A 21,585-nucleotide genomic window follows, 5' to 3' on the forward strand; every position below is an offset into this window, starting at 1 on the left:
TAGAGTCAGCCAGCAGGGCCAGGGCATCCCCGGTCACAGCCCGTGACACTGCTTTCCTGAAAATCACTGGAGTCAATTCTACCACCTCAACCATGGCCTCATCCACATGGGGACCCCTGTGAGGCTTTATAGACATGTAAGCCATACAGGGTCCTTTTTCTGTTTTTCTTCCTTTGAGGGGATAGAGGCTACAATGTTTCTGGTGGCGGTGATTTTGTCCATTGTTGTTTGGGGTTTTTTGCTAAATCTACCCTACCCCCTGAGAAGCTGTGCTACCCAGAGGCCGGGGGAGGAGCCCAAAGGAGCAGGGGATTGCTGCACCCAGGCCCCATCCGCCCCTTCCTTCTCTCCCCCGTTCCAGCTGTTTCCTTTGGTCTCCAGTTCCAAATCTCAGCAGTGAAGGAGGGGGAGAGAGAAGTTTCTCATTGCACCAGAAGGCGCCGCTTCTAGGCCTGCAGCTCTGAACAACCTCTGCCACCCTTCTCAGGCCTGGGAGCCCACGCTCCCGGGAGGGATGCCAGCAGAGGGCCAGCCTTCCACGTGTGGCCTCTGGCAGCTGCACCCCCGGGGTGGAAGCCTTGAGTTGGGCTCTGAAGGCTTAATTTCTACCCTGACTTCTCCAGTGAGGATGTGAGTAGGCTCCACGTGGAAATGTCAAAAAGTATGTGCAACCCTCCAAGTCCACGGATGGAAACACACGGCCAACAGAGGTAGGACCCTGCCTGCGCGCTGCCGCTCACTGGGAGGGGGCTGCCTCCGCAGACGAAGACATACAGCCTCACGGCCGGGAGAGTGTTCCCTTTGACTCTAGGGTTCTCTGACCCAGAGACAAGATGCCACAGCCCTCAGCGCTTGTTCCACTCCCCGCCTCCCAGGAGTTGCCTCCTGCCCTGCTGTGGAATTGGGACCTCTGCCCGGGGCCCCTGTTCTGATCCACGAGGACTGGCTCCTTCCTCTCATTGCTGAGCTATGTTGGCCGGTGAGAGCAGCTCCGCCCCGTAGGGTCCTGGTTATGTGAGTCCTTTGTCCCTGGAAGGTGGAGAGGGCGATGCAGAAGAGGAGAGGGGCAAGGACAAGTGGGGACAACAGCAGCAGGGTCAGAAGAGGGTGGCAGCATCTCAGACCACAGCCGAGGAGGAAGACGGGGACGATGAGGAGGCGGCCGAAGAGGACGGTGAGGAGGGACTGTTCCAGAACAGCCAGCGCCGCTTGGGCTGCCGTTTCAGGTGGAGATAGTCCTCCTTCTCACGCTCCTTCCGGGCCCGCTGGTAGTGATCTTCCTCCTTCAGGTACCAGACGGGCGGCCACCGGTGCTTCTCGAAATACTCCTGGTTTTCTGGAGCAGAACACAGTCGGGCTTGGTCAGGAGGATGGCAGGAGAAGAGTCAAGGGGGACACCCACCCCCACCCCACTGCCATGGGACCTGCAGACGGCCTTCGGTCCTGCAGGGACCACATCCCAGCCCCTGGGGGCCAAAAGTGGAAGCCCTGCCTTCACAGAGCCCCCTACAGAGAGTCAGGTGCCCTGTGCATGGGGCTGACAGCATGCGCCAGGGAAAGGCATTCCCACTCATGTTATTCTTCAAAGACAGAGGGAAGATCTAAGCAGGGCTTTAGTGTGTGCTGAGAATAAAGAAGGCTGCGGCAAAGAATGAGGGAGAAAGGGCGAGCAAAGCTGTTGCAAGAAGATGCTCGGCCTGATTGGGGTAACAGCAGAGGTAGCTGGCAGAGCTGAGGTTCCGAGGGGAACCAGGGATGGGGCGCTGCAGGAGGTTAGACGGGGGGTGGGGGGGGTGGGAGGCGGAAGGTTGGGCTAAGGGGTTTGGACTTATTCTGGAAGGCGTGGGGGCACCATGGAACTTTGGAACGAGGGGAGTTATGCGATTGGAGCTGTGCTTTAGAAAGAGAATGCTAGAAGGGTGAAGAGGAGAGAACAGGGGTGGAGAGCTGGCAGGGTACAGCGAGAAGCTGCCAGCGGGCAGGAGGGTCACTGCAGAGTGGAAGGCGCCCAGTGAAGACCTCAAGACTGAGCAGCAGGAACTTGGGGAGGGCAGCGACACCTCTCCCTGGAGCCCACGCACTTCCTGTTGGGCCTCAGGACCCGAGACATCAATTAAGCAGAGGCCGAGCTGCAGGGACCCCAGAGGATACCCAGACCCGTGCTGCCCAAGCTGTGACTTGTGGCCATTCCTGGGTTATGAAATTAATGTCATGGGTTATGAGCAGCATTAAAAACAATTGATATATTTTTCTATATGTGTACTGGGTCACAAGATAAAATGCATTGCTTATTGTGGAGTCTGGTCCAAAAAGGTCTGAAAAATACCAACTCTAGTCTGACTGTACCCATGAGAAACAGAAGCCCAGAGGGGCAGAGGGAGTTGCCCAAGGTCCCCAGGGGGGCCTTGCCCTCCATGCCAGCACTTTTCCTGGGCCCGCCTCTGCTTGACTGGATGCACCTTTGCAGCCTGTTCCCCACCCATAAGGTCAAGTTAGGCCCAAGGGTCTTTTGGCAGTCTCCAGGTGCCCTGAGGTCAGGTCAGAGATTTGGACCCAAGCAGAGGGAGGAGCACATGCCACTGGGGACGCTCACCTGGGGACATGGCCTTCATGTCTCGGGGGAACTTGCGACACACGTTGTTGTAGTTGGTGCAGATGTGGTGGAGACACCAGTCAGCCAGCTGGTACGCACAGTGGAACTGGGAACAGACAGGAGTGCGTCTGTGTTGGGACCCTGGGGGCAGGGTCATCTATGCAGACATCTATGATTGCCTTCAGAGCTGAAGCTTTGGTGCAGGTGGGCAATGGCCCTGAGTCACAATAAAGAGCCCACCTCGAGAGGCAAGGCCACACAAACCAGAAGGGGATTTGCTCTTGGCACCGTCACCACCACCACCTTACCTCTGGCCTGCCCCCGGCAGCCCCAGAAATCCACAGGCCTATGTGGTGACTTCCTGCTGTGTCTGCCCGCCTCAGATCTGACCCCTCGTCCTCCCCGTGGTCAGGGACCAAAGCCGCCTGCACTAAGGTGCTGACAACCAGGCTCAGAGAGCTGACTTCCCAGGTGTGTCTGCTATGCTTTAACTTCATAAACTAATCTTTAGTGGTAGAATTTCTGGCACCCGGAGGGCCAGTGTGTGAGATTTTGTTTGCCTGTTTGGGAAAATGTAGGTGGGAAGTTCATTTTCTTTTTCTTTAGATCTTTATTGGAGTATAATTGCTTTACAACGTTGTGCCAGTTTCCACTGTACAACAAAGTGAATCAGCTGTATTTATACATGTATCTGAAACACCATATGCTAATGCATATATATGGAAGTTCATTTTAGATGGAGAGTCCTCAGTGTTTCTTAAATGACCTCAGCAGGGAGCAACCACATCTATGCAAGGTTCTGGGCTTCCCTCCCTTGCGCTACGGCTGCCTGAAGTCTCTGTCCCTTCCTGCCACGGCCAGCCTCTCCTCTTGGCATGTCAGGGTGTATCCTCTGGCCGAGAGGATGAGATGGGCTCTGCCCACACAGGGAACCAAGTCTCACAATGAGTTCCCTTCCTAACCACCACCACCCAGTCCCTCCCCATTCTCTGCCAATGGACATACAGAGCCCAGAGCTGGGAATGTAGGAAAGATTTCCTCCCCTGCCATCCTACCTGAGCCAGTTCCAAGAATACCAGGACGTCCCCATCGATGTCGACCATCATCTGAGTTGCTTCCATCAGCCCAGTCACTGTGTACTGCTCTGTGACACACACACACAGCCAGGAATGGGCTGAAGAACCACAGAAGTGGACAAGCACTTGCTTACCCCCCTGCAGGGGCCCATTGCTGGGCAAAGAGACATCAGGACCAGGGGCAAGTCCCAACAGGCCAGGAAAGGCCACAGGAGACTTAAGCCTGCTCCCATCAGTGGGGAAACTGGGATTAGAGCAAGACTTTCCCAGTAGATTGGTGGTGAGACGTGAAGGAGGAGGTTAGAATCACCTAACAGGATTTTTCAAGCTACATATGTTGCACCAAGTAGATACATAGGTGGAGTGAAAGCCTCCACCACCACCCCACCACCCCCACCCCCCACCCCCCCCACCCCCCGCCCCACCCCACCCCACCCCCACCCCCCACCCCCAGAATCAGCCATTGATACTGATGGGAGAAGGTATTAAGTCTCAGGTTTGCTGAGAACTATGGATTAGAACTAAGGATTAAACCAAGTTGTTCCTATTAATTTAAATTTTGTAACAAACTGTGTACTAACTTTGCATTCCATGTTAAAACTTTTCTATGCAAGAAGTAAACACTCAGTCCTGAATTTTAACCGTATCGGTATAAACTCATAAAGTATTTTATCTTTAAAAATATATTTCCCAGCTCAGTCCATGGAAAAAGACCTAAACACAATAGCGATCCCAGTAGCAAAAGCATCTCTAATGCACAGATTGTAGCCTTGAAATTCCATTTCCAACTGCAAGAAACCAGGACTTCTTAGAGAAATGGCTGATTCCAGGTCTGGGGCAGGAAATGTACAAGATGAACCTGGAACATCTTATCATTCCAGGTAATTAGGAAGCTCAGAGACTCTACAATCAATTGAAGAGACTCCTTTGGGCTAAAGGAGCAGTAGAGTATCTGAGCTTCTGTAAAGCTAATTGCAATTACTTGAAACCGACTGAGTATGTTCAAGTCTAAGAGTTCATAATCAGACAATAATAAAAAACTAATTGGTCACTCTCAAAGGATGATAGAAAAACAAATGTATCTTGAAAACTGGTAAATAAAAGAATCAAGCATTCACCTGCCTTTTCCACATGAACTGACCCACTGGGTAAACAAACAATAGGTGAGGGGACGTTTCTCTCTTCTTAGAAGTATCCCAACAGGTAAAGAAAAACATGACTGAATTGGAATATTACCATTTCACAACACCTAACAAGTTAATGCATCCAGGCAATGATACTCAATAGCTGCTAATGTTACCAAATAAAGGGAAAAGCAGACAATCTATGCTTCTTGATGAAAAACAGAAATAACCTATCAAGTAGTCTTACCAAAAGAAAATTGAATGTGAATCTGATCTAGCCTCTAGATCCAACAGCCAGTTTACAGGAAATATGGTGTATTACAGAAATGCAATCAGTAAAAAAATCTAGATTTCCTAATCAGTGGGGTTTTTCCAACAAATTGCAAGGGAAAGTTTTTTTTAACAGACAAGGTACTAAGAGATTAAAAAAAAAAAAACCTTAAAAGATATATAAAAAATAAAATCATGCTAGTGTTTAAGGATGCACACTTGGACAATAAAACTATGAAGAAGAGTAAGGAAGTGAGGCCATAAAAAATATCCTAAAAGAGAGTAATAAGCAGAGTAGTTACTCCTGGGGAGTGGGGAAAGGCCTGTGGTTGGACAGGTGGAGGGCTTCTGGTGTGGCCGGCAAGGGTCACTTTGCTTTGTAATAATTTATTAAGCTGACCACATATTACATGTATTTGTGCTGTATTTAACATTAAAAAAATTCAGCTTGAATTAATAACTTCATAGGAAGCATATATCACTAAACACGAAGCATCACTTATTATACCATACTTGGCATCTTCCACTGATCCTTGACAAAGGTATTTATACAACATATTTTTTTTAATGGTTTTTAGCATATATGGAGCATTTCACGGGAAGTCATTCAAAGTTATTTTCTATAAGCCTTTCCACACAGCAGTGCCATTTAACACTTGTAATGGCTATTAATAAGAAAAAAAAATATCAAATTGCAAACTTTAAATATGTGCAGTTTATTGTACATCAAAAAACAAAAACAAAACAAACAAAAAACCAAAGAGGTAAAACTAGTTGCCTCTGGAAAAGAACATCTGAAGATGAGTAGGGGCAGGGAGTTTTCTTTAAAAAAATAAGCCTAGTAGCGGACTTCCTAGGTGGTGCAGTGGTTAAGAATCTGCCTGCCAATGCAGGGGACACAGGTTCAAGCCCTGCTCTAGGAAGATCCCACATGCCAAGAAGCAACTAAGCCTGTGCGCCACAGCTATTGAGCCTGCACACTAGAGCCCGTAACCGACAACTATTGAGCCTGTGTGCTGCAACTACTGAAGGTCATGTGCCTAGAGCCCATGCTCTGCAACATGAGAAGGCACTGCAATGAGGAGCCCATGCACCACAGTGAAGAGTAGCCCCTGCTCACCACAACTAGAGAAAGCCCATGTGCAGCAACAAAGACCCAACACAGCCAATAAACAAACAAAATAAATAAATAAATTAAAAAAAAAAAAGCCTAGTGGCATATTTGATTTTTAATTATTGTGTATGTAAAACTCTTTGGACTAAAAGAAAAAGAAGTTCAAAACCTTGATATGAGAACTGTCACAAACTGCATGCATTACTTAAGAAGTTATAAATGAAAGTTTGTTTTCAAAGATTTGATTCCAAGTATTGGCTAAGATGTGCAGAAAAAGCCTTTCCTACACTGTTGGAAACGTCCACTGTAAAGGCTTCTAATAAGATTTGGCAGTTTGTTTCCAAATGTAAAGTCTGTATACTCTTTGACCAAGTAGTTTTTCTTCCAGGAGTCTATCCTGTGATTTACACATCCGCAAAGGTGTATACATATGGGTGCCTACAGCATCCTGTTTGTAAGAGCAAATAAACAGAAAACAGCCCTACCTTAAGAAAGTGATTAAATTATGGTCCATAAAACAGAAGAAAAAAACAAAACAAAACACTTGTAATGGCTACCCTGTAAAAACTACCCATGTGCGCTTAACCAATGGTGCCTGTTTGACTTGTTTCTGATTGCCTGCCATAATGAAACAAACTTAAGCACCTTTATACATTTTCTCGTGTGAGTCATTTCTTTGTAGACAGTCTTTCAAAAGTTGAATTACTCAGCCTAAGAGTTTGGACTGTTTTCTGTGCTCTGCAAAGGCTGCACCACTTTTTCATGGATGGCCATGGATGACGTTGTTGCAGCTGTGATATTTACTGATTGACTGATTGATTGGCCGTGCCACGCAGCATGTGGGATCTTAGTTCCCCAACTAGGGATCGAACCCATGTCCCCTACAGTGGAAGCGCAGAGTCTTAACCACTGGACAACCAGGGAACCCCCCAGATGTAATCTTTAGAAGCCTCTCTCTTGCTCCCTGCCCTAAAGCTCTCAGTGTCCCCTGGACTCCCTCTGCAGGTTCAGGTCTTAATATTTGGTTTTGATCAATGATTTCTGCCTTCTTTCTGGGACCAAGTCCCACCTTTCAACTCATTTCTCATCATGGGATCACTGCTTCCCTCATAGCTGAGTCCCAGTCTTGGTCATGTGCCCAGGCCCCCAACAGCTCTGACACCGGGTCCTTCCCTGATCCTCAACTCTATCTGAGGCTCTGGTCTCTGCCTCCTGACCTACCCAAGAATTTTAACCTCAACATCAACACCAGTACAGGTACCAAGGCCAACACTGACACAACGCAAATGCCAACTCCAACATCAGCAGGAGTATCTGTCTGCGGGTACCCTTCGCCCCAGATACCCCTCATCTGGATGGCACTACCTCTTCTCCAGCCCATGGACCCCGAACCCCCACTCCCACTCCCTCCTGCCTCAGTCCCTGCTCCACCCCATCTCTGGGGTTGCTCCATCCTGAAAGCTGAGCTCCAGCTCTCAGGATCTTCAAGGCATCAAGGAATTAGGAGTGGCAGGTCAATGTTTGCTGCCTGTTTCCAGAAGAAGAAAGCGTTAAGTGAAGGTGGAAGAGACGAAATAGGAAGAGGGAAAGGAGAAGATAGAGAAGGAAAAGGAAGGGGAGAAGCAAGGGAAGAAATGAGGAATGGTGTTTTATTCTCTTTGACTTAAGCTTGCCTGAGTGTGGCCAAGCTAATAAGAGCATCAGGCCCTGGTGTCTACTGGAGCCCACTTTGCTGAGCCAAGATAACCTCTGGAGAGAGCCTATGCGGTGACCCCACCGAGCATCCCTCTCACACATTTCTTTAAATCCATGTCTTCACCCAAAACCCCAATACGCGCCGATGTATTTCACTTTATGTAAACGTACTCTTTTGGTGCTTGTGGCCTGTCCCCTAGGAGGAGACGGGTGAGAGAAGAAATCACGACTCCCAGGGGTTCCCCTGTCTCCACCTCCCGGGAGGCCCCCAAGCTTAGTTACCTGTGAGGGCAACTAAGTGAGGCAGGCAGAGGCGGTTGGCCAGGATGATGAGCTTCATGTCGTCCAGGTCAGGGCTGGAGGTGAACATGCCAGTGTACAGGTATTCCAGCACGGCCCTCATGCAGCTCTTGCTCGTGTAAGGAAACACCACCTGCAGGTGGGAAGGAACAGAGCAGGCTGCAGTGAGGTCTAGCTTTAGGGAAAGAGTAAGTCAGTTTCGAGGAACTCAGAAGGCTCTGGGCCACCCAGCTGGGCTATCCCAGACAGGCAGCCACCCCTCTGTGGCCCCTGGACCTGCTCAGAACCCCCTTTCCCAAAGGCTGGTCTCCCACAACAACAGCCTGCACTGAGCCCATCTGCTAAGCACCTGTGAGCAGGGCTACAACAGCTGTTAAAAGGGCCTGGACCTTCGCTAGCATCCTTCCGGCTTGGAGAATGCACAAAGGAGTCCTTCCGGTCACCTGTACCTGGCCCCTCCCGGCCCTGCGGGGAGCAGTGCAAGTGGGATGTGAGTGAGCAAAGCGGACACCAGCTGGCCTCTCTGGGTGGCTCCGAGCTGCTGCTCTGGGCCCCTGGGATCTCTTCAGAGCAGCACCAACACAAAAACTGCTTTCTCATCAGAGGCTGCTCTCTCCAGGCTGCACTGGGAATCAGCTGGAGCTTTATAGCTGCTTCTGTGGTGCTGGCAGGCTCTGCGGCTTTGGAGAGTTCCCAGCCGCACACTTTTGCACATCCCAACCCTACTCACACGTCAAGGAGCAGAGACAACTCAAATCCCAACCCCTCTGCTTTGCCTCCTGGAAGGACTTCCTTCCCAGAAAGCTTAAGAAATTCCTACTCTGTTTCACAGGATGCTATGCTGCATCGTTCTTTGTCCAGCTTTTCATTCAAGTGTTTGCTGAGCGCTGACTGAGGGACTGGCGCTGAGGAGGGTACTCGGCAGAAGTAAAAGACCTAGTCCCCGCACTCAAGAGAAACCACAGACCAGTTGGGGAAACTGGATGTGGACCCTCAGAACTTTAAGCCACTGCACAAAGAAGGACCTTGTTAATTACAAGGCTGAGTGATGGACAGTCAATGTTGCTGGAGTTCAGAGAAGATGGAGAACACCCAGGGCCGTGGCCTGGGCTACTCGGCTTGGCTGGGAGAACGGAAAGGAGAGAATAGACTTAAAAGAATATCTCTAAGGACACACTGATAGGCCCCTTCCGGCTCTGTGTTTCCAGTCTCGGTGCCCAAGAAAGCAGCAGAATCAGTGAGAACAGGGGGTTGGAGTGGCCCTGATTAAGGGAAAGGTGATTGCATGAAGCATCTTTTTCTGGTTTCTGTATTCTGATGCTTTGAAATTTGGGGCCTTACTGACCCTAGAGGGACTTCCTAGAGATAATAAAGGACTTACCTGAGAACACGCTTTTCATACGCAAACCAACCAATCCAGAGCCCACAGTCCCAGCTACCTCCTTTATCTACTCGCATACTCTAGGCAACTCTCCCCCTGCCCTAATTACCCCAGGACCAGGTACCAGATAACTCAGGACAGCCCCTAATCCTCAGAGCCTGCTGAAATTATTCAAACTAGCCAACCCTAAGCCTGCTTACCCTGCTTCACCTGCTCCTTCCCACAATAAAGGCTCTTGCCCACAGTTCCCCTCACTCCCTCTGCCTCCTGACCCACCCTGGTGCTTCCCCGTGCGGCCCCAGATGCCACGTGTGCCATCTCCCATTGAGATCTGTGAGTATAACTATCGTTTTAATGGCAATTTTTTCCTGATCTGTTGGCTTCACCATACTTCAATAATAATAAAACCTACATTACCTACATTTTAAAACAGTGATGGATTCAGTTTAGGACACACTGAATATTTTTCTAGTTGTTTCACATGTGTCTGGGAGAAAGCAAGGTACAATGTATAGAGCGAAGGAATCAGAAGTCTTGAGTTCAATTCCTACCCTCACCTTTCTACTTATAGAGCTTTGCACAAGTCACTTAACTTCTCAGGGCCTCCCTTTTCTCATGAGTAAAGTGGGAAGGCTACGCTATGTATAACAGTCACGTGTGAGACAATATAAGACAATGTATCGAAAGTGCTTTCTAAACTATAGAGTTATAGTTTAGAAATTCTCCATCCTGATATGCTGGAAAGTCCTTCGCTATGGGAACCAACTCATAAACTTCTCTCGGTCCCATCACTCAGTGGTTTGCATGTAATCAAGGCTGAAGAAAGTACCCTTAAGTGACAGATACCTCAGATGGAAAGGGATTAAGTCTCTCTCCTTCCCAACCGTTCCCATCCTAGCCTTACCTCCCTGGTGGAACTCTCCACAAACGGCCCCCCAAACATGGCAGCCATCCAGTCACAGCTGGAAATCAACAGGGGCTTGTGGGCACTGATGGTGCCATCATCCAGGATGAAGGTCACATCTGTCCGGGTGGAGAAGAGGCATCACATGAGGATGTGAGGAAAGAATGTGGAACAACCAACCCCAAGGGTCAACAATGCACCCAGACAACCCGCTTCCTTCTGAAGCCACAGGTTGTGGAGCGCCATGTGACCATGCTCTCAGGCCAGGGGCTCTCGGCTTCAGGAGCAGAGTCACCATATCTCCAGGACATCAGCCGCTGAGACGACTCAGAATGCTACTTGGACCAACCCAGGCTCTTCAGAAGGCTCCTGGAGGGAACTCCCCTGCCTTCTGGACATGAGCTCCTAAGCACATTCCATACCTGAGAAGGTGCCTTTTGCCAAGCACTCCTTCACCCGGTTGGTCCGGCGAACGTGGAAGGCCTTGGTGATCTCCTGGTTCATGAAGGCCTCGTTGTTGAGAATGTTGGCCACCATCATGCGCAGATCGAAGACCTCGAGCAGCTCAGCAATGTGGGCGATGTGCATGAGGTCCCGCTCGTTCTCGTCCAGCTCCCCTGTGTACAGGTACTTGAGAACAGCCCGGAAGGGCCCCGGCTGGATGGAGCTGTCCATTTTCACCACCACCATCAGCTGGGATTTGTAAGTCAGTGGGTCCTCCGCCATCTCTTCCTGGATGCTCACAAAAGCCCGGCTCCAGGAAGACAGCACTCGACCCCTCCCGGGCAGGTACCCTGTCCCATTGCCCCGTAAGATCCCGTCGCTGGTTGAGGCCCGGAGTCCAGCGGGCCCGGAGCCCCCATCCTCCTCCACGCTCTCACACACATCGAAGCTTGCTGCCCGGAGCAGGAAGTCCCGTCCATGGTGGTGGTGGTGGTGATGGTGGTGGTGTTGATCAGGGTGACCCCGGTGGTCCTCTGGGCGGGGGCCCCCTGACCCCGAGGGGCCCCCCAGCTCCCCCTCACTCAGGTCCATGAGGAACAGGTCGTAGAACTTGGAGGAGGAGGTGGAGAGGTAGATCTTGTGGGCAAAGATGCGCACCCGTTCCTGCAGCACCAGGATGACGTCCGCGCACAGCGGGTCCTCCAGGAGGTGGGCGGGGCACTCCTCACTGCTGGAGGGGGGGTCGGGCACCACGATGATGGGGGGAGGCGGCTTGGGGGGCAGGAAAGGTGCCTGCAGCAGAGGCCGCTGCACATTGCGGAGATGGGACTTCCAGAACTGCAAGTGGCGGCGGGAGATGAGTGCTGCCCGGATGGCATTGTCAAAGACGTCCTTGATGCCGAACTGCGCCACCACGCTGGTCTCGTAGTAAGGGATGCCCAGCTCCTTGGCCACCTCCCGACCCTTCTCCGGGGGAAGGATCTCATTGGGCTTGATGGGCCTGGAAGGTCCGAGAAGGGAAGCCAAATTCATATTGGTGGTGGAGGGTGGGGGCCAGGGAGAAGCAGCTCTCCAGAGCCTGCCTATTTTTCCAGGGTTGAAGGGTCTCTGCTCAGGATCTGTGTCCTAAGCCCCATTCCCGCTCTGCTCATTTCCACTCCCTTTTTTCTCTGTCTGGTTAAATCCTACCAGTCCTTCAAGGCTCCCTTCCAATCCCCTCTTCTTCCAGGAAGCCCTCCATATCTATGCCAGGCCCCGGTGATCTCCCCAGCTCAAAGCAGTGGTAGCACTAACTACCTCTCTGGCAATTAGCATGCAATGTTCCACATTGGTTTTTTAACTTGTTCACCTATCGAGTTCATCTCCCAGCAAGATTATAAGCCCCTTTCATGCGAAGACTACCTCTTTTTCTCCTATTCTCCTCATGATCCTTAGCCCAATATTGCCCACTCAGTGTGTAACGGATGGATGGATGGATGGATGGATGGATGGATGGATGGATGGATGGGTGAAAGAATGAGAACTCTTGTTGGCTGCCTACCTGAGCTCGCTTCAAATGGAGGGAGAGATGTGAGGCTCAGTGGATTTCCTCAGCTGAGCAGGAAGCCGGGAGACACCCCCCAACCCCATCTGCCGCCTTCCCCTCCCTAGGCACCAGCACCCCCTACCTAGCCAAGGGTCTCCTGGCCCTATTGACAGCCTCCAAGTCGGCGTAGCGCAGGTCCAGCTGGCAGCCCACCAAGATGACAGGTGCTCGGGGGCAGAAGTGCTTGATTTCTGGGTACCACATGGTCTTGACGTGGTGGAGGGAGTTGGGGTTGGCAATGGAGAAGCACAGAACGACCACATCGGATCTGGGAGTGGGAGAGTGAGGTTACAGGCAGAGAAAGCTAGTGGTAGGTTACCTGCCCCTGGGACGGTAACCCACCTGCACCCCCTCCACCACAGCCCCTTGGTCTGTCATATGGATCCGCTCACATGATCTTACCCAGAACATATAATAATAGCACTTCTAATTAATGTAGCCCTAATGTAGCATTTCAAAGCTTCCAAAGACTCTTGTTTTGACCTCACCGCTATCTTGTGAGTTAGAAATGACCACTTTTAACCATCTGAGAAAACTCATCTCAGCTCTGAGCTCTCCTAATTGCTCAAAGTCCCAGACCTACTGGTTAACAGGGTAGGACTCAAACCTGGCCTTCTGACCACAAACCCAGCTCCCGGCACCTCCCGGGCTGCCACCCCCTCAAGGGTCTGCCAGTGCTGTTTCCTCCACTCCTTCCTCCCAGGTTCAGTTTCACAGAGTTGCTTCATACTTCAGGGAAGGCAGAAAAAACCCATCCACTCGGCTCCCTGCAGGTAGCCGGAGGCTTTACCTACCTCCCATAAGCAAAGCGACGGTCTTTGTGGTGGTCTCCAAAGGTGTCCCAGAGGCGGAGGGACACGCTGACGTCGTCTACCACGTCTCGGGAACGTTCCAGCACCTATGGGGGGCAGGGAAGGGGGCAGGAATCTAGGGCAATGGTTCTTGGGGACGCTGTGCGCCGGCTCAGGGTGGTACCAGTTCACACCTGAGGGTCCCGCAGCATGGGGGCTGGAGGGACAGCTGCCTCCCCGTGTGCCCTAAAACACCTTCCCCAGGTGCAATCTCCGCAGACTCCCTAATGAGAGCTGGCCGGGAGGGAAGAGACTCTCAGAGGGCAGACCATTACGGGAGTGGACGGGATCTCTTGGGGAGACTGCCCTTGTTCCCAGCGGTACCTGCCAATCTGATGTTTCCGAGCCTCTGATCTTTTGGTATCATTAGCCAGCAGCTTCTTTCCTCCTGCCAGCTCTCATCTCTCCAAAGCATCACCCCACTCCCCCTTCAGGGCTCCCCATTCCTGAGGGCTGTGATTACACAAGATGCTATGCCCCAGGCACCCGCTCAGCCACGCAAAACACAAATGGTCCAGGACCCCTCCCCTGGGATGGGCTCCGACCTCCCTCCCGGGGCTCTGTGCTCTTCAGCTGCCCCCACCCGAGCCCTAGGGGGCTTCCATGAGCTCCGCACAGGCCCCATTTGCAGTGACCCCTGGCAAAGAAGCCCGGATGCGCGGTGTGGACTTCCAGCCTTACTTCCTGGCACACCCGATACTGGTCGATGGCCCAAACCGTGGGCACGTGGGTGGCGAGCAGCTGGTACTGGGTGAGGGTGGCATTGCAAGCCCGGGCACAGATGAGCCTGGTCTTGCCCACGGCGTTGTCCCCCACCACCACGCACTTGATGGTCTCTACGTTTGGCCTTTCATAATCCATGTCAGAATCCATTAATTGGGACCTGAGGGAGGAGAGAGGCGGTCAAGACGGCTTCACGCGCCAGCCCCCGAGGGCTGGGGCCAGCAGCTTTCCTCAGCCGGGGCTGCTCCTTCTCCGAGCATCTGACTGGAGAGGAGGAGGAAGGAGCGAGCTGCTTTCTGGGCAAGAGCTCCGCAGGGGCACAAGGAGACGGGAGCCCCTTCAGGCTGAGAGGCGCAGCGCCACCGGGTGAACCCCTGGTCTCCCTCCTGTTGCCACCATCCTCCAGCGGGGCTTCTGGCTGCGGGACGCCTGAGAGAGATCCCAAGGCGGAGTCTGCCCAGGGCCGGTCCCCACTCTCCCCAGGGAAGAGAAGTGTCTGCCTAGGAAGCTCACTCATCATCCGCTCTCCTCCTCCAGCCAGCAGGGCTGGGGCAGCAGAACATCAAATAGCTGAGAGAAGCGGAGTCGGGGCCAGGTCCCCACCCCTTCCCAGCACGCCCGAGGGCAGGGCTGCTTTAAAATTTAATGGACTTGTCAGAACTGGGCAGCAGCTCTCCTGGCCTCCACCTTTGCCTCTCTCCCTCTCTGGTTGTGGATTTCCAAGCCCCAGCCTGCCCATGACTATCCTTCAACCCCAGCCCCCTTTATGAAGATGCCCTTTTTTCGTTCCAGGCTCTCTGGGCTGAGGTGGCTTCTGGATACACCTGAGCAGCCCGCAGGCCTCCCTTCTCCTCCTCTGGGTCTGTCCCGTTGCCCGCGTGGCTCACTCAGCTGCCGGCCCAGTTTTGAGATGGTGGTGGGAGTAACCAGGGGCCTAGGATGATACACCCCATGGCTAATGGGCCAATGGGGCTTCCCATCCCCTACCCAGGCCTGCCCTCCAAGCATTCTGCATTCAGTTTCAGAAAAAGTGAGATGCCCTCCCTACCATACTTCCCCTTCCTCGGGAGGAGGATTCTTAGGCTGGAAGCCCCCAGATGCCAGCACTCCTGGAAGGATGCTCGTTAAATTGGCTGCATGGGTAATGGGGAATCAGAGAGTCGGAAACTTGGGCCTGGATTTCTGGGCAAATGTTTGCCTCAGTTTCCTTCTGTGTTGGATAGAGATGAAGTGGCTTGTCCACCCACAGAGAGAGATGGTTCAAATTAACAAACAGAAGGCCCTTCTGTAGCCAAAATGTCATGTCAGTGTTTAAAAAGCTGTCACCAGGAGGCGGCCCTCAGCTTGAAGGGGCTTCTGCTGGCAGCCTCCCAGTTGGCATCCGCCCCTCCGGAAGGGCTGAAGAGAGAGGGTAAGGAGAGGTGCGGCTGTTATTAGGAAGATTAGTTTTACCAGGGTCATCGGCCTGCCCCTGCTCACATGCCCCATGTGCCTGAAGTCAGCTGGGGGCTAGAGCAATTTGGAAGAAATCTTCCTAGGCCAAGGAAGGCTGAGCTCAGAGGAGTCCTGGAGACTGCCCAGGAGCCCCCACTGCTGAGCCATCCAGCCCAAGAGTCAGGCCACCAGCAGCAACAGAGCAGCTTGGCTCCTGCCAGGCTGTAACTGGATGCCAGCATGCAGGAATGCAGACCTGAAATATCCAAGTAACGATGGCAACTGGGATTTGCTCGAGTGGATGCATCTCAGCCACCTAAGCAAAAAGTACAGCAAGGACTTTTCAATGAGACAAGTGCCTCCTCTTTCTTGGAATTTTACAGGATATAAACAAGGGGTCTCCATGAAGGTCCCTCCCCCATCTCCAGGGCAATCGTCTACCTCATTCCTTCTCCCTCTTCCGCCCCTGCTCACCCTCCCCAGCAAGCAACCGTGATTCCGCCCACCATCTTGCCTCCCCTTTGCTCTCTCTCCTGAGCTGAGGACCAGAAACCCCACGTTGACAGCTCCTGGTCTCAAGTCAGGCAGCTGGCAGGACGTGTTGGCACTGGGAGGCATCTTCTGGGTTGTGGTTTCTATTTTATCAATTGAAGAACAAAACAGATAGAATCCCAAATAAAAATACCTGCAGCTGTAGGAGAAAGATAAAAACCTACTAGCCAACAGAACTTCTTTCTCAAATTTAGATTCCAGCGGCATGGAGGTGTGTAGGCAGAAGGGGGGATGAGGAGCCACATCAGTTCTTACATCCAGGAGTAGCTGGATGCTGAGGAGGATGTCAGAACACCGTTAGAGCAGTTCAGTGCTGGTCCAAGATCAGCGAGTCTATGATTCAAACACTCAGGCACACCTTATGCACCTCGAGGGTCAAGAAGAGGACAGCCAACCAACAAGCAGGAGAGTGACGCTGTGCTGTGAGTTTAGACAGCAGACCTGTTGGGTGCTCCTCTGGCTAAGCGGCCCCTCTCCATCCATTCCCCAGCTGCCCCTGCAGCCTCCCCCTGCTTATCCTTTGACTTCCTCCTGATTTTTATCATTCTCGCCCACTCCACCCTGTCCCAACTGCCTGACTGACGACCTTCATTGTCAGATCTGGAAAAGGGCAAATCACTTCACTTCTCTGGGCCACAGTCTGCCCTTCTGGAAAATGGGTATGAGGGCTCCCGAAGAAAGTCTCCTGAATCTTGGTGAATCCGTGCCAAGAGAGCCTGGGCCGAAAAGAAGTATTTGGCTTCTTATGTAATGCAATATTATATAATGCTAGGTTACATATCTATATGTATAATTACATCTCTCCTTATGATACACACTGGCCCAATTAAGCCAGCAGAACTCTTAGTCTAATCAGGCCTGTCTTGAAAAGGACCCTGTACTGGAGATATGGTTCCACTGCCAACAGTAATGTAATTTTTGCTTGAGAATATTGCTACTTTATTGTATCATCGCTGATATACAATGGCACAACCCACTGGATGAGCTTCTCAACTTCCCCTTTCCTTCTGGCAGTCTCTCCTTCAATGACTCTAGACTTTTCTGCACAGTTGTCTCATCCCCATTCCTTCTGAGCCTCCTGACTAACCTCCATATGCTCTGGGTTCCTTGCCACCACGCCCTGGTGATCACAACCCCCAGGCCACTCCTCTCCCTCAATGATCCCAGAGTCATCTCCATGCTCCCCTCCCACCCCATCCCGCAATCCCTGTTCCCTTCCCCCAAACAGCCTCCTGCCCACTGCTCTCCCAGCTCTTTGTATTCAGGCCAGGCCAAAATGAAAGGTGTGCTCAGATTAGCTACAACACTCACAGGCTCCCAGTCCCACCCCTACACCCCTACGCACACTCTTTGCAGAGCCCAGAAAAGCACCCCTTTCCCTCCCACAGCTGATAGGAGGCTTGTTCATCTGTAGCTGCCCTAGTCTGGTTGTCAAGGAAACAACAGAATTTCCCTGGGAGCCTGCTTTGTCTCCTAGCAACCAATATCCCACATCCTGCATCTTACAAAATACGAAAGGGAGGAATATCTTGGAAATGAAGGTAAAAATCAAGGATGATGGATAGGATCAAGAAGAGATGAGCAGCGAGGGTGGCCTTCCAATTAAAAGAGGCTCCCACCTGGGTCGCAGACATTGTAACATAGGGGAAGGCAGAGAGATGAATCCCCCCACAGATCCGATGGACAGCAAGGCCCAAAGGGATCCTGAATGGTCATATTAACAAAAAAATGCAAGCCTAAACACAGAATAAGCCTCTTCAAACATCAACAAACAACCCTAAGGATTTCTCCTAGCAGTTTGCCAGAACTCAGATGCACAGACTGCAATGGAGTGTGCTGAAAGAAAGAGCTCCAAAACAGCGAGCAAAACACCCACATTCCATTGGTTTTTAACGGAAACATTCCCACCACTTTTTTCCTGACATGCTGTTCTGCACACACATACAAAATAAAAATTAAAAAGAATTTTAATGGGGAAGGGAAACGTCCACGCGACACGCTACGGCAATCAAGTCATCTTCCCTTCCCTAGATAAACCCAGAAAACGGTTAGCCCCGCTCCCCCTAAGACCCGAACGGCCGAAGGTATAGCCCAGGGAAGAGCGGAAGCCCAAGGGAAGTCAGGAGGGGCGCAGACAGGGCCCGGGAGGACACAGGAGGGGCAAACGGCGCGTTTCCAGAGGCTGCTTGCAACCTGGCCGTAATAAAAATTAATCATTTACTTACACCGCTACATGTGACGGGGTAATTTCTAGCGTAAGGAACACATCTCTTCCTGCTAAGCACGCTCATTTTAGTGAAATGGCTGGGGTCACTCTGCGCGTGCAAGTTAGGACGATGCCGGCGCCGCCTCGCTGCTGCTGCCGCTCAGGCTCCGGGCCCGGGTCGCGTTAGATCAGAAACTCTGCCAGAGCAGTCCAGGCCGGACGGCGCGCCGGGAGCGGCCGCGCGCGCGGCACTGCAGCCATCGCCTCTTCCGGATCAGCATCTCCCTGCGCCCCCGGCGCCCAGTGTCATGGAGGCGCGCCGGAGCCGGGCAGCGGGCGGCCGCTCCGACCTCCGCGGCTGGGCCGCGCCGCCGCCGACGGTCCTCTGGCTGCGATGGCTGGAGGCGGCGAGCGGGAGAGGCCGAGAGGGGCGAGGCCGCCGCTGCTGCGCGCCCGGGCCCGCTCCGAAGGCGCGGCCACGAAGACGCCTAGCGCTGCAGTCCCAGGCACCGCTCGCGACCTCCTTTTTTCATTCACAAAAAAAGAGCAGGGGAAAAAAAAAAGAAAGGAGGGAGGGAAAGTGGAGGGGGCAAAATCGCATCCAGGACAGCAGCCGTGACAGGTGCCGCCCATCGCGGCGCTCCGTTGGTGGAAAGGGGTCGGGGGGCGGGGAAGGGGCGGGGAAAGAAAGGGATTGGGCGCCGCGGTGTCCCCGCCCCCGGCCCCGCCTCATGACGCCGCGCGCTCCCTCCCCGCTTCCCCCACCTCCCCACCTCCTGCAGGGACGCAGAGTGGCGGGTCTCGGCTCGCTGCTCGGTCGGGCCGGGCCCCCGTCCTTCTACCTGCCGAGGATCCAAACCTCAAAGCACTCCCGCTAGGTCCCCCCCCTTTCCTCCGGAAGGCTGGGAAAGAACTCCTAGAGCATCCTAGTCAGCCCTGGAAGGGATGCGAGTTAGGGAAGGGGAACTCAACATTTTTGCCTTGTCCCTTAGCCCCAGGCCTCCACCGCTTGCCCCTGGGGAAAGGAACACAGCGTTTCCTCTGCGGGCACGGGCGTTTTTCTGGCCTTACTCCCTCCATCACCACCCCTGCAGCTACAGCCTATGTCTCCAATTTCCATGGCCCTTAGTGAGTTTTAGGGTGGGTCCCTGTACCACCTGCACCTGTTTCCCATCTAGGCCTTCTTCCCCATCCCTCTTCTCCAGCAGGCTCCACTTCCATCCCACATTCATCCTAGCATTCACTAGTATCTTCTGCCCTCTGAAAGAAATGCCACGAAGACACTAGCCCTGGAGACATTACCTAAGGCACCTTTGGGCTCTCTCTCAAAATCCTGTAAAATAGAGAGATCATAAGTGATGACGCCTGTAATATGAGTGGTCCTCAAAGGAGGTTTCTGTGTTCAAGGCTGGTTTGATTATGAAGATCTTGACTGCTAGTAATTACAGTAGTTAACTCAGTCTGGTTTTATCCATCTTATCCATTACCTCTGGACAATTTTTAAAGCCCAGATTGGTGTGCCTCCCACGTAATCCCCCACCTGCACCCCGGGCCGTCACACCTCCGACTTGTGCTCTGAGAATGCAAATCCACTTTAATACTATTTTCTGCAACCTATATTTGCCAAAAAATAAAGCAAAAGAAAAAAAAGAATTTGGTATTGTCTGAAGCATGCTTCCCATCTCTGAATGCATATAATTCGAAGTTGCCCATCAAGGTGCTCATGCTTTCTGGCCTGGTCCACATTCAGTAGGTGTGTGATCGGTAGAGGATGCTTCCCCCACCTCCTTCTGAAACTACCTGGAGCTGGAGAAGAGATTAAAGATGATCAAGGGTGCTACTAGTTAGGACTCCCTCTTTATAAAACAGAGTATTGGTTTGAACACAAGCTGAGCAAAGAAACTCAACCTTGTACAGGTGTGCTCTTCCCATGTGTTTGGTGTTCAAGAGCCTCACCCCATTCTCTGTGTGTCAGAGGTCACTGCACCAAAGAAGAGCACAGCATGAGATCTCTACATGGGCGCCATGGTGGGGGGGGGTGCAGGGCATCTGGCACTCTGGTCCCTCCACCCACTCCAGAGTGCCAGCCTGTTGGCTTCATGTTTCACACATCCTGGAAGCAAGCACAGCCCCAGTTCAGCACAGAGCAGGAACACAGAACTGACCTCTACCCAAAGTCATGGGCCTACAAGGCCTGCAGCTACGGAGCCAATGCCCTTTCCCTTTTAGGAGAAAGAGGCACCAGATCCCAGTTCTTTCTCCTCATCAGGGCAATTGAAGACTCTCAACTTGAGAGGCAGATGATTGCTACCAAGCTCCAGCCATCAGCCTCTGCCCTCTGCAGCCAATGCCAGACCTTCTTTCCACCCAACCCTGGCCCTCAATTCATGCTTCCCAGCTACTCAAGACAGCCTCAAGGTCTTGGCTCCCAGGCCAAAGATCTGGCTACCATGTTTGCTTCATCTTTGCCCGGCCCCTCAATGCCAGAATCCTGGAAAACAGGGCCATTCCCTGAGTCTGGGTCCCACGCCAGCAACCAAGGAGTTGTCAGTGGCCACTCTGAGCCCAGTCCCAGGCCCTAGCTCCCAGCCCTTAGCAGCATCTCATAGCACAGGCAGCCTCCCTCTCCCCCTCACCTTGCAACCCACCCACCCCAGACCTGGGGAGACCATTTTCCTCACTTCAAATTACAGTCATTCCAAGGAATCTGCCAGGGATTGGTTTCAGGAGCCCCCAGGAATAACAAAATCCTCAAATGCTCAAGTCCCTTACATAAAATAGCAAAGTACAAAAAATACAGTTGGTGTTCCCTATTCTCAGGTTTCCATGCAGATGCAGAAACCCGTGAATACAGAGCATCAACTGTATACGTATTTATCGGGGGGAAAAAAAAACTGCCTGTAATTGGACCCACACATTTGAAACCCTTGTCGTTCAAGGGTCAACTGTACTTCTCAAGTCAGACCTGGGTGGGAAGTTTTTGCAGAAAGGCTCCTGGCCTCTCTCTCTCTCTGCCTCCTCCTTTCTTCTGTTAGACACATACACACACACACACACACACACACACACACACACACACACACACACACACGAGCCCCCTCTGCCTGGTTCCTGCAGCTTGGAACCACTCTGTGTTTCTTTGGAGCACTTCAGAAAGGACTGTTGACTCCCCCACATCACTGGTTGGCTGGGTGTCCGGGCTTCCTTTCTGCTGGTGGCCCAGGCAAGGACCTGCCTCTCCAGGCAAGGACTCACCCCAAGGGGACAGTGTCTGGCTGCAGCCTGAGGGGTTCCTGGCAGCTTGGAGGCAGGTTCCATTCTAGTTTCCCGCCT

General features: G+C 52.4%; 1 protein-coding gene across 1 annotated transcript; it reads right to left on the minus strand.

The window, feature by feature from the left end:
* Nucleotides 1–204: 204 nt before the first annotated feature.
* On the minus strand, nucleotides 205–18,777 carry RHOBTB2 (Rho related BTB domain containing 2). The gene is made up of 10 exons (XM_057723726.1): nucleotides 18,272–18,777; nucleotides 14,019–14,220; nucleotides 13,281–13,384; nucleotides 12,569–12,754; nucleotides 10,880–11,901; nucleotides 10,458–10,576; nucleotides 8,155–8,305; nucleotides 3,649–3,737; nucleotides 2,594–2,699; nucleotides 205–1,336 (listed from the first exon to the last, which is right to left on the minus strand). Exons 2-10 carry the CDS (start codon nucleotides 14,208–14,210, stop codon nucleotides 1,119–1,121), a joined length of 2,187 nt encoding a protein of 728 aa, XP_057579709.1. The 5' UTR covers nucleotides 14,211–14,220; nucleotides 18,272–18,777; the 3' UTR covers nucleotides 205–1,118.
* Nucleotides 18,778–21,585: the final 2,808 nt, after the last annotated feature.

Source organism: Hippopotamus amphibius, chromosome 2, assembly GCF_030028045.1.
Source record: "Hippopotamus amphibius kiboko isolate mHipAmp2 chromosome 2, mHipAmp2.hap2, whole genome shotgun sequence".
Classification (NCBI taxonomy): Eukaryota; Metazoa; Chordata; class Mammalia; order Artiodactyla; family Hippopotamidae; genus Hippopotamus; species Hippopotamus amphibius.